The sequence below is a fragment of the Lissotriton vulgaris genome, chromosome 11, assembly GCF_964263255.1.
Source record: "Lissotriton vulgaris chromosome 11, aLisVul1.2, whole genome shotgun sequence".
In the NCBI taxonomy this organism is placed as follows: Eukaryota; Metazoa; Chordata; class Amphibia; order Caudata; family Salamandridae; genus Lissotriton; species Lissotriton vulgaris.
Window position 1 is genome coordinate 958,796,986 of NC_141699.1, and position 13,324 is coordinate 958,810,309.

The 13,324-nt window shown below is 41.5% G+C and overlaps 1 protein-coding gene across 1 annotated transcript in view; it reads left to right on the forward strand.

Moving 5' to 3' along the window:
• The window catches only part of LOC147683754 (vomeronasal type-2 receptor 1-like), a 264,173-nt gene that overhangs the window by 146,086 nt on the left and 104,763 nt on the right, over nt 1-13,324 (forward strand). The window contains exon 2 of the mRNA XM_086944906.1: nt 4,456-4,747. Within this exon, the coding sequence (XP_086801032.1) occupies nt 4,456-4,747 (292 nt within the window). The remainder of the gene's footprint in view (nt 1-4,455; nt 4,748-13,324) is intronic.

Here is a 13,324-nt window from a genome sequence, read left to right on the forward strand (position 1 = left end):
AACAGTAGGGAAAGTGTTGGATAGCGGAGGGGTAAAAATGAATATTCCCACTCCAGCGAGTGCAACAGTAGGAAACGTGTTGGATAGTGGCAGGATAACATTTACTATTCCCATTCCCATTCCAATCAGTGCAACAGTAGGGAAAGTGTTAGATACCAGAGAGGTAGAAATAACTATTCCCACTCCAATAAGTGCAACAGTAGGGAAAGTGTAGGGTAGCAGAGGGGTTAATATTCTCACTCCAGTCAGTTCAAATTTAAATACAAACAGCATTTTAAAAACTCAAATATTTAAAAAACAAAATAAATTAAAAAATATATAAATATGTTACAAATTTAAATACAAATATATTTAATATTAACATTGTTTAAAAACATATTATAATGTTAAATACATATGACAAATACTTACAAAGATTATGTTAAATAAAATAAAAAATTACTTCAAAACAAATAAATATTTTTAATTAGAACTATTTAAAAACAAAATCATTATTACATAAATTGACTTTTTTAATTTCCTTCCGTATAACACCATACAATTCACAACCCACATCTAAATTTTTTTAATGTACTTCTTTAATTAACATAAATAATTACCAATTAAAGAAATATTGTTAATTAAATAACAGATTAAAACTCATAAAAAAATTGACTTCCCACACTTTACCCCATAATCCCCACAGTTACAATGAAACTGTAAAATAATTCATTACACAATTCAAACTTATTTTCAATTAAAAACAAATAGTGTTTAACAACTAATTATAAAGTAAGTAACATTAATTTACTCCCACACTGTACCCCATAACAGTAAAACCCACACACAAAACAAATATATACAAATACCCTAATTAAATATCAATTAATTAATTAATATTAATAATCAACCAATTATTAATTAATTGAACATATATTACTTCCCAGGTTTTACCCCTATAAACCCAACAGCCAACACCTTAAATTAATTACAAAATGTCCATATTTATTTTCAATTAATTAATTAATATTAATGAACTACTAATTATTCATGAATTACTTCCCACCCTATACCCCTATAAACTCCAAAACCCGCACCTAAAATTAACTAAACAATTTCCATAATTAATTTTCAATCAATTAATTAATATAAATTACCAACTAATTATTAATGAATTAAACATAAATTACTTCCCACCCTTTACCCCTATAAACCCCACAACCCACACCGAAAACCCATTACACAATTACAATAATTCATTACCAATGAATTAATTAACATTAATTTACAACGAATTAATAACAAATAAATGACTTCCCATCTTTTACCCCTATAAACCCCACAACCCGCACCTAAAACAATTTCACAGTTACCATCATGAATGACCAATTAATTAATAATTTTTAATTAACAACCAATTAATATTTATTGGCAAATAAATTACTTCCCACAATTAACACTATCAAATTTATAAATAAAAAATTATCATTAATTTATTATAATTAAATTACTTCCCACCCTATTCCCCTATAAACCCACAACCTGCTACGGAACTAAAAAACGCAAAATGTGCTTAAATTAAAATTGATAGCTACTAAAAATGTAACATATATATTAAAAAACATAATACTTATAGAAAAAAACATACATCACATACATTTAAAATATAAATAAAAACACATACCACTAATTTAAAAATCCACATTTTAAACAGCTATATTTTTGCCATCGATATTAATGACTTCTATATTTTTTAAAACAGTATTTCTTACCTTAAATTCGATATTCTTGACCATGATATTCATGCTGTCGATATTTCTGTGATTCGACATTTCCAACTTGATATTCTGTCTGAATACCAGATGGTAGTTGCATAGGTGTTGTGGTTGTCAGCGCTGGCAAGACAATGGGTGGTAACGCTGCAGTGGCCTCCTGGCGCGGACCCTGGCACATATTTTATTCCAAATTAAGCACTGACTAGTGCAGCATAAATGGAAAGAGACACGATAGAGAAGGGGGCTGCACTGGCAAATCATATCAACACAGCTTCACTAAACAGCAGATATGGGCTCTAATGCTAGTTATTGTTTCCTACAAACCCACCTTACATATTGATTGATTGAAACAAGCTTTATTTCGATATATAACACATATCTTAAAAAGCATTACAAAAACACATGTATATTAAAAACACAGTAGAATGTAAAAACGTTTCATTTCATTATAAACATGGAGACGATATGGTGCACAGATACAAAGTAACCAGCTGGCTATTGGGGTACTATGAGTAGCTTCAATGATCGGGTACGCCATGCCCAGGCCAAGAATTTAGCAAGGCAGGTAGCAAACAGAGGGCGTGGGTCAGATTTTAGGATTCGAAGAGCTTCAAGATGGGATCTAGTTCCGAGACTCTTACACAAAGGCTTTAACCAGATTCGGCGTGGGGCAAAATAGGCTGGGCACTCAAAAAGTAGGTGGGGCACAGACTCTATTCTGCTGCTACAAAAGGGACAAAAAGGAGATGGATGTGAAAATGACCTCCAGCTAGCCGTCAATTTTCCCACTGGCAGTAACCCCAACCTGAATTTGATGTATAATGACCTGTCCCAAGATTTAGTAATCAGATCTAAATATGGTTCACAGTAGGGGACATCCTTGATCAAGAGGAATTCAACAGAAGTTCTACAAAGATTGGAATTACAACTTCTGTTGGCCGTCACCCATGACCAGTATAGCGACTTTAATGCCTGTTTAGGCGGGGCAGATCATGCCAGCCCACGCATCCTCAAGGCCCAGTTCGATTAGAAGACACTTGACTTCCTTGAACCAGCGGATTTTGGAACAGCCCGGTGTTAAAAGTAATTCCCTTAGACCCTCAGCATAGCTAGTCAATTCTGGTACCCTCCAGATACGTGCCCAAAGGAGGCGGGGGCGCAACCTCGCCTGATCCCCTATGGGACGGGTACCTGAATCCAGGAGGATTGGGAGAGCAGGAGTGCTGTGCGGCAGGCCCATAAGGTCTCTGTGAAATTTGTTTTCCGCTCTAGACAAAAGGTCTGTGTTCTGGATGCCCCAAAGTTCGGATCCATAAAGTGCTGCGCTCAACCCACTTGCCCTGTAGATATCCAATACTGGGCTAATGGGTTTGAGAACCGAGGCCCAATGTTCTTTCAAAAGTGCCCCCACCACCTTCTTGTGGGCCAACGATGCCTTTTGTAGGTGGGGTTGCCAGCTCATTGAGTCGCTTAGGCGAATGCCCAAATAGTCGAATTCCTTTACCCTTTCAAGTGGGACAGAGTCCAAAGATGGTGGGGTAACAGTTTGCTTACGGGCGTTCAAGGCCAGGAACTTGGTTTTGCTCACATTTATTAATAGACCCCTTGCGTCGCAGAAGTCCTTAAAGCCAGAGAGTAGGCGTTGCAGGCCCATTGGTGTTTTTGAGATCAGGAGGGTATCGTCTGCGAACAGGAGAGTAGGAATTTTCCTACCAGCCAGGGAAGGTGCGTCAGCAGGATGTTTAAGAAGATGCTCCACCACTCCATTAACGTATAAAGAAAATAGAGTGGGGGCAAGCACCTTACACATCCTTGTCTGTGGCTTATCCCTATAAGACAAACAGCCAATAAGTAAAGTTATTGACTGGCTGTGTAATGATGCATGAGTTGCAGTGACAATAAGAAGTTCATGTTACATTTCTGCCCCATTCCTGTGGGGCTTTTTAAAGTAAAGAATCTGGCCTGCAATCCCTGGGGCAACTGACTAGATTCTGTGCCCATCAGAAACAGACACGCAGATGCAGTATCTTCCTGGTGCCCATCTCTTTAGGCGAGACTAATTGACCTGTGAACCACTTGCATTCTGGTATGCCCTGAGATGATTAATATAACACAATCTTTCTTGTGCTAGTTCATCATGCAGTTTTAGAAGCTTGATGCAAAACATATGCCCTCCTCCTCCCGCTGGTTATGAACAGTAGCCCCTAAGTTTCAAATCTCTCCCACAAATTCATTGCTTTGAGCTGAATGGGGGCCCCTTCAAGGGTTGGGGTGCCCCGAAGGGTTGGGGGCGGGGCTGCTTTGCATTACTCCCCTATGTAGTATAGTTTTTCTCATGAGTTTTCTGAAAGCATTGACATGCAAACAGCAAGTGTTTTATCTTTACATTCCAAGGGTAACATTGATTGGTTCAGCGACATGATACGTTTTATGACCATAGCAACAACACTATTTTGTTCTTTATATGTAATATTGATGTAGATTTTGCCAAAAATCACTTGAACATTGTTAAATAGCGCTTTACATTCATTTTCTAAATATATGTCCGAAACTGTGATATTTTGTTACTTAATTTTTCATTTACGTGACTTTTGTAACACAGTCTTCTTCTGAAAAGTGGATGTTTTGGATTCTTCTATAAGGCGAAAGCCCACACTTTTTCGACTAGTACACTGTGAGATATATTTTCCTGTTTTTCCAGGTTTAACTTCCGAAGTTTACGCTGGGCCAGAGCCATGATGCACGCGATCAGAGAAATTAATAACAGGACGGACATTCTGCCCAATATAACTCTGGGCTATCAGATATTTGACACCTGCTTCACCATATCCAAAGCTGTGGAAGATACATTGACGTATCTAACAGGGCAAAATGAAACAATGCCTAACTTCCGGTGCAGTGCTGGTGCGCCATTGGCCGCAGTGATTGGGGCTGGTGGATCAGCCCTGTCGATTGCAACTGCGAGAATCTTCGGCTTGTACTACTTCCCACAGGTATGTTTAGTGGAAAACACACAAACATTGCTTTGTTAGATAAATGTTACCACTGAATTTGTGTGCTGCCCAGCTAGTTAATCGCAGTATTCTTGTAAGTAGGCTTTATATTTGCCATTTAAATTCACCATGCACGCTATAGTAAAGGTCACCATTCAGTAGAATTGATTCACAACAAATGTTTTATTTAGTTATGCATTTTTATATAGCGCTTACATTATCCAAAGGTGCTAGAGCTCTTTACAATAGACATATTGTTGGACTTTGCCCTTTCTGCAGGATTACTGCCAAACTTTTTGCCTCCACCCCTTCTGTTTTGTGAACTGGTTTTTGTGGGCTTTTAGGACTCTGTGCACTTAACCGCTGCTAACCAATGCCAAAGTCCTTGCGCTCGCTCCTTTAAACATGGTACCATTAGGAAAAAGAGAGAGGGACCCTATAACACTAAAGGGTAGGGTACCAATAGACCAAAGTCAACAAACGATCCCCTTGGGAGCAAATATTAGGCCACAAACACTACTAATCACATACACCACTCACAAATTCTCATTCAGACAGGAATATTTGGGTGGTGTATTTGATTAGTAGTGTTTGTGGCTTAATATTTAATATACTTATAAGTTCTTAGAAAATATTAATAGTGTTTGTTTGGCAACAGGTAGAAATGTCATGTTTTTTCTAAAATTAATTGTGATTTATAACCTTCTTTAATTGTAAAGTCGGATTTTAAGTAACAATTCTGAACAGTTAGCATATTCTTGTCCTAACCATTTGGCGCCTGCAGCTGTATCCTGGGTTACATGACTGATTTGCAGTTGGCATTTGACCTTTGTGTTTTCCTCCCAGACAATGAGACAAAGGGAGACCAGATGTTGTCAGGATGGCCAACCTACCAGGATGGGAGGAGAGGAGCTATTCCCTGCCCCACTCAAACTTTAATGGAGCAGCCTCAGCACACTCTATTGTAACCAACACCACTTGGAGCCTGGCCAGGGAAGGAAGGAATATCCAGAACCAGATGTGGGGGGCAGTCTATAAGTTCCTCCCACTTCAAAGCTGGCACTAGGAATAAATATTGGCCCCTCGTACCAACTCTTTAGTACACTTCTGGATCTATGGACATTGCAGAAGAAGTACTGCCATGCTGCCAGGACTGCCCGGCTGCTTGCGACCTGCCATGCTTTATGAGAAGGAAGACTGGACATGCTCTCTTCATCCTAAGCTATCTGAGGGACTTTTTTTGTAAACACATTTTTATTGAGTTTTCTGGAAATTAATGTCACATTTGTCCGTACCACTTTTAACATTGTTTGCTTAGTTCTTATTACAGTACTACAAAGTTATGCCCCTCAGTGGTAAAGCATTTATCAATGATATTCAATAGCTTGACTTCGATGACTCAAATTCAAATTCAAATTCTTTTATTCGGTTAGACAGTTAGTTAACCATAAAAAGTACATCATAATTTTAAAAATACATATTCACATGAATACAAGACATATAATATTATTACAATGTTATAATACAGTTTAAAACGCCTATAACGTTACAAAGAAGAATAAGAAAAGGGAAAAATACACTTTCAATCAACTACCTTGCTCGATGTTTCAATGTGTTAGTTCCTCATTCCCTATTGCTTTACGCATTATTATACATGATTTCAAATACATTGCCAGGCTTTTAGCCTCGTGTTGTGAGTTTAGCTGTTGCAGTGCAAGAAGCGCTGGTCGACAGGTCCTCAACCCCATCTGACGCAACACGGGCAATACCCAGCGTTTACGGGGTGTGGCATAATAAAAGCAGAAAAAAGCTATATGCATGGTGGTTTGGGATGAGACCTTATCGCATGGGCATTTCTCTAGATTGTGGGACCAATTTAATGGATTTGGAAAGGTTATCAATCGGAAAAACAAATTAAAACGAAACCTAGTTAGGAGGTATTTTTCGTAGTTAGTCAAATAATAAGTGAGATAAGGCTGTAAGCCTGGAGATACTTGTACCATCATGACATGGGCATTAGATTGCTTGGGTAGTTCGCCGCTCAAACGAAGTTCCCTAAGATGGTTAAGGCAATGGTACTTAAAGGTTTTTCTAGTTAGCTCACTGATTAATGACGGCTCCGTTATGTATTGGTTAAAATCCAAATCTTCCAGGAATTTGACAACGTATGCCAACATGGGATCTTTTTCCAAGAGGTCAGCCCCAGACAGTCCGAGATCAGGGCACGGGTAAGGTGACATTCAGGCTTAGACCAGATACGGTGCCATAGGAGCATTGGTTGACATTTGATGTAATCAGCTAGGTAGTCAATCCCAAGCTCAATATGGCATCCGTATGTGGGGGCACTCTGGGGAAGGGCCAACAAATATTTTACGAAGCCATTTTGAATTTTTTGGAGTTCAGCCGTATTTACATAACCCCATACACCAGCCCCATATGTGGCAATGCTCTGGCACTTAGCTTGATGGATTTTAAGTAGTGGGGTGGGAGATGGCTTACCCAGTTTTCTAGAAAGTGAGATTAGGGCAGATGTAGCACGTTGGTACAGCAATTTTCTAGTTACCAGTGCCCTTTTCCATGTTAGCTGGTCATCTATTAATATACCCAAATAAGGGTATTCCCTGACTCGTTCTAATTTTGATTGCTCGATAGAAAGGTACTTCGAGCTTGTCACCTTGGGCCCCGATTGCATGACAAAGGTCTTGGTCTTATTCACCTTTAACCCCAGGGAAAGCATAAAGTTGCAGTATTTGTCCAGTTGTTTCTGCAGTTGTACCAGAGATCTAGCAAAAATAACTGAATCATCAGCATAGAGCAATGCTGGGATAGGGCGGTGGTTAATGGTAGGTAAATCCTGGCTCCCTTCAAGCATGGCTGCTTCCAAACCATTGGTGTATAAATTAAACAAGAAGGGAGCCAGGACACAGCCCTGCCTAACTCCGCGTGTTATTTGGAAGGAAGATGTTAGTTCGCCACCTGTGCCAAACCTTACGCGTGCCGAAGCTTCAGAGTAAAGCTCGCGCAAGAATTTGATTAGCGGCGGATCAACCCCCAGTTTCTCCAGGATGGGCCATAGCTTGGCGTGAATTACACAGTCAAACGCCGCACTAAGGTCGACGTAGACCATGTATAGGTTTCCCCGTTTAGCTCCCACATACTTCCCCATTAAAAGTGTCAGATTTAAAGCCTGTTCGACAGTGCCCAGTCCCTCCCGGAATCCATATTGGAGGTCGGTAAAGATGTTATTCTCAGCCGCCCAATCCTGCAAACGGTCAAGGATTAGGCGACCCGCGACTTTTCCCAATGAATCCAGGAGGGAGATGGGCCTGTAGCAGGCAGGGTTGTTTCTATCCCCTTTTTTAAAAATAGGAAGAAGTATGGAGGAGGACCAAGAATCCAGAAGGCCAGTGCTAAGAACTGCTTTCATTAGCTGGGTGATAATTGGAGACCATAGGTCAATATTGGAGACAAATATATCTAATGGGACGCCATCCGGGCCGGGAGCCTTTCCAGTTTTTGAAGAAGATAGAGCGCTTATGACCTCCCCCAGGGTAAAGGATAGATCAATTGGATACACTCCTTTTCTTGGGGATCCAGGTTCTTGATTGCATTGTGCCGTACTGTCCGAGGGGAAATCACTAAAGATTTTAGAAAAGTGAGTCACCCACTCATCCGCGGACACTGCTACGTCTAGGTATTGGTGAGAATTGGCCTCAAGCAAGAAAGGAGATTTTAAAACTTTCCAGAACTGGGAACTGTCCTTTATTAGGCAGCTCTCATGTAGCTGTGCCCATAGTTTTACCTTGGTCTCTTTTTTACAACTAATTTGGGCCTGCTTATATTCAGATCTTAGCTTAGCTATTTTGGCATTATCTCTGACTGGATTGTGGAGTTCTTTCTTTAGGGCATTTAATGCTTTTCGGCATGCCGTGTTGAACCATTTTGGACCTGGATGGGTAGCTGTTTTGTGAGTTCGGACTAATTCACTCTGGATAGTTTTGAGGATTTCCCCAAAACTGGAAATAATTTGGTCGGGGGTAGAATCCTCATCAAGGCATGAATTTATCCAGGGGAGTGCTTTGGTTACAATTTTAGTTGATGTTATTTGGGGGTCTACCCGGGACCATTTCACTGAATAACCATTGGTTCTATCCATAGTTAGTGCATTTTGTGTCAATAAACTCTTCAGTGAAGGGTGGGGAGTATTAGTAGGTAGCTTCAGTGCAATGCTGTTGGAAAAATGATCACTAGATACATCTGTTCCTGTAGTGAATTGAATAAGCGTACCCTTTAAAGAATATGAACACAAAATAAAATCTATAGTACTAAAACAGCCCCTACCGTGGAACGTAGGTTTAAATTCCACTAGGGGGTCAACTAGTTCGTTGGCATACAACAGTTCTAAAAACATTAAACTTTCGTTAATAGAGTCTCCTACCGCAGAATGAGTAAAATGTGTCAGTGGGCAGTCGTTTTCATCTGTAAGGCCACAATCAGTTGTCCTATGTTTTGGGCACAATTGTACATTGAAATCGCCACCCCATATTACATTACACAATGTGGGTGAATGTTTAGCACGTTGTTCACTTATAGACATAGTAATTTCTGACACAATTTTCATACAGTTTGGCGGGGATAGATTATTGTAAAAGTTGATTATGCTATATGATGTACCGTTTTTAAAAATGATCACAAGAATTTGATAATTCGAAGAAGTACGTTTTATAAAAAGTTTTCTTACTTCAAGTTTATTTGAAATATATATAACAAGGCCCCCATCGGTCTACCGTGAGTTGATGGGCAGGCCGGTGAATGAAACGTTAGGTAACCCTGTATATGCAGTGGGACAATTGCCCAAGTCTCTTGGAAGCAAAGTATCTGATGTGCGATAACAAAGTCCAGCCAAGCAGTAGATAAGATCTTGGTACGGAGACCTGCCACGTTCCAGAACAATATTGATACTAGCTGGAGCGACTCCGTTTCATTAATAGATACAGGGCTTCTTATCTGTGCAGATGGATCCAGAGATGCACGGTTGATGTTCTTAAGGGGGGAGAACTGGGAAACACCGTTGCTGGGGTTAATAACATTGATTGCATTGGTAGAACACCAAGACGGGACTGGGTGGAGTGAACCTTCCGCCTCAATAATGTTTATATCTGTTGCAATTTTATCTACTGTGGGAGATAAAAGCATCATATTAAGCTGCGGACTTCGGGATTGAGAGAGATTTGCTGGGGTTGAGGATGGTAGATCAAATAGAGATAAGATCTCATTTTCCAGACCCTGTACTGCTGATGGTCAGTCCACCATCTCCAGGCCGTCAAACCTGTTGTAGGTGGATACACCCCTCCAGTCCGGAAATGACGTAGTTTCCCTGCCTCCTTGTCCTTGCCAAGTTGACCAGTTCGTTTTATTATTCCAGTTGCCAACCTGGGTCCAGTTCCATTCGTGTCCTGGTAGTAGGGGCTTGGCTGGTGGGTAGAAAAAAGCTAATCTTTTTGTTGAAATTCCTTCAGGGGAAGTTTGAGGCCCCCATGAGGAAATAAGTTCCACGGTTTGGGGGTCTTCAAAGTTTATTATTATGCAATCCCCTGGGATCAGTTTTGGCTCCTTCCCTACCCACGGAACTCTACGGACCGATACAACTCTGTTGTTTGCGTAGGGGGGAAGTGGACGATTCATTGACAACCAGTGAAGAACCTTGTTTTTTAAGGACCAGCCGGGCTCATCGGAGTTAATATGTAGCTCCGGGACCCCAGTCATAATAATGACATAAGGTGTTGCTTCTGGTGGAAGGTAAGCTGGGCGCGCACCATTGCGTCTAGTATTATATGCTGCGTTCTTTGTAGCGGGTGTCTTGTTGGGTACGGTCGTCTTTTTAGGGGCTGGTGTCTTTGCTGGAATTGGGGTAGGAAGGTGATTGGTAGATTGGCCCTCTAGTACAGGTGGAACAAGAAGGGAAGAAGAGGCAGTGGTAGTAGGTTTGTTTGCTGATGTAATGACTGATGGTTGCTGCGAATTAGTGTGTATTGTGTTTGCTGATTTTTGTTGGGTCACTATTTTCTGTTGGACCACCGTTGTAGCATTAGCCGCTTTGGGTGCTTTGTGTGCTTGTGTAGGATTTGTTCCCCCGGCAGTTTTTTGTTTTGAGTTACAAGTTAAGACTGCAGGTAGTGGGTGCGTAGGAGGTAAGTTTTTCTTGGATTTAAGGTCGGAGGTTAGTGTAGCTAAGGATTTTTCAATCTTAGTTAATGATACCATGAAAGGTTGAAGGTGATACTTTATTAGTGCCTCGATTGAGTTTAGCAGGTTGGTATCATGTATAACTATGTCCTGCCCGGTGCACATATTGCCACTCGAAAGCAGGTTATGGGTGTCAGATGAGAGATTTATGGTTTCTGAAGCAGGTATAGCAATTGGCTGTTGGAACATGGCCGAGTGATTTGAAGCTGCTGATGAGGAGGAATTTTTATCTGATTGTATCAAAAGATCCTGTCGTGCTTTGCTGGTATTTTGGGGGGAGTTCTTATTTCCTTTTCTTTTTCCCTTGCTTTTTTTCGGGATAGCACCTTCTCTCTGGCCCCTCGTGGAGGGGGATGGAAGGTCCTCCTCTGGGGGGTTTGTAAACAGGGTCGGGGTTCGCTCAAGTGATGGGGGAAGGTGAGATACAGAGGTTTGAGATATTTGAGTTGTGGATAGGTCAATGGACACAGACAGGTCTACAGTCCCAAGGACTGTTGGGGTCTCTTGTTGGGTACCAGAGCCGAGGGTACGTTGAGGAGTTACGGCGGATGCGAGTAGTCCCAGTGAGGAACGCCTTGCTGCCGCTAGGTCCTGCGAGACCCTCCTTTCTAAAAGGAGGACTCCTTGGTTAATAGCATCGTTCGCCTTGGCGATGAATTGGTCAATGACTCACTTCTGGACCATCCGCTGCAGACTTAGAGTCTCAATATGTACTCATTATTTAGCTGTAACTTCACATTACCTATGTATCTTATGCAAACTATCCCCAACTGTTCCCTCCCCCCTCCCCCCTGGGTGTGTCACATTAGCCCTTTCAGTATGCAGCCAGTGCAATGTAAGGCCACCACTTCTGGCTATAAACTCAGATATCGTTTATCAGCTGGCTGACCTCATGTCCTGGGCTACAGGGACACAACAAGCTCCAGAGCCCTCTCTGCAACTGTCCAGCTGAACTGTTGCAACTGGAATTGTCTGAGCCCTTCTGGCCTCTGCTAGAGTAACCCCTGATCTCCAAGAGGCAGCTCCTCAGGTCCTGGGCCTTTGGCTGGAATCGGAGTGCACTGAAGGAAAGTGACGAATCCTGAGGTATTGGGCTCTGCACAACCATGACCAGGCCTTTTCACGCCAAGATCTTGCTGCCTGCAAATACCGTCCATGACGCCCTGCCTGTTATTTGCACTATATCAAAGACCAACTGCAGTGTTCTCCCTGCTCTTTGCGGCCTTCTCCACCACAGCCTAACTCTTCACACCAAATTTTGAGAAGGTAACTTTTTTAGTAGGACTAATTTGTTCCCTATATCCGGTCCACACTCCATCACGGTTGGCCTAAACTTGTGACTTTTCCATGGTCTAGCATGACCCGATGACCGTGAGAGGCAATTTGTGCTTTTAGGCGCTATACTTACCTAAAATTTGAAGCTGCATATCTCCGTTCTACTTATTGGATTTTATTAGCATTTTGGTCTAATTTTTTTAATGAAAGTTTACACTAGGGGGCTCATTAGGATGACGGGCAGACTTAGTCCGCCCGCCATCCTATCGGTGATAGGGACCGCCCGCCATAAGGGCGGGGGCCCTGTGGGGGGTATTTGGATGCGCCCGCCACAGTGGCGGGCGCATCCTGCAGTTTTAACATTGTGGCGGGCAGTGCTCTCAGCACCGCCCGCCACGCTAACCCACAACCCGCCAACCCATGCTAATATGGCTGGCAGTGTCTGATAGAAGTGTTATTTTGTTATATGTATGTTGGAGTTTTGTTGCTTTTGTCTTGTTTGGTTTAGATAAAGATATGTTATTCTTCTAAACTGCTGTGGTGTCCATTTGTAGTGTTTTCACTCTGTTTCTGAGTATGTTATGTACAAATACTTTACACATTGCCTCTGAGATAAGCCTGACTGCTCGTGCTAAGTTACCAAGGGTATGAGCAGGGTTTGTCTTGGGTGTGTAATACCCTTACCCTAACTAGAAAGAAAAGGTCCTTACTTGGATAAGATGCAAGACACCGTCAACTAGAGACCCTCATTTGTAACACTCCTCTACACACCTTTCAGTGATTTTTTCAAGGAAAGGTAGGTTGAAGATGATTCAATAGTTGTTAAGCTCATTAGTATCGGCAAAGGATTTTTTGAGGAAAGGGATGACCTATCCAGTTTTTAGGCAGTCGGGCTATGCTCTTTGGCTGAGAGAGAGATTCACCAATTTTGTCCAGTAGGGGAGCATGTGAACATAAAGTCTTTGTCAATTGTACTCAGGATTCAGTCTACAAAGTGGTTTGAGGGTTTGGTGTTCATTATAATTTAGAGTAAGTCTTCCTTCATAATTATGTTAA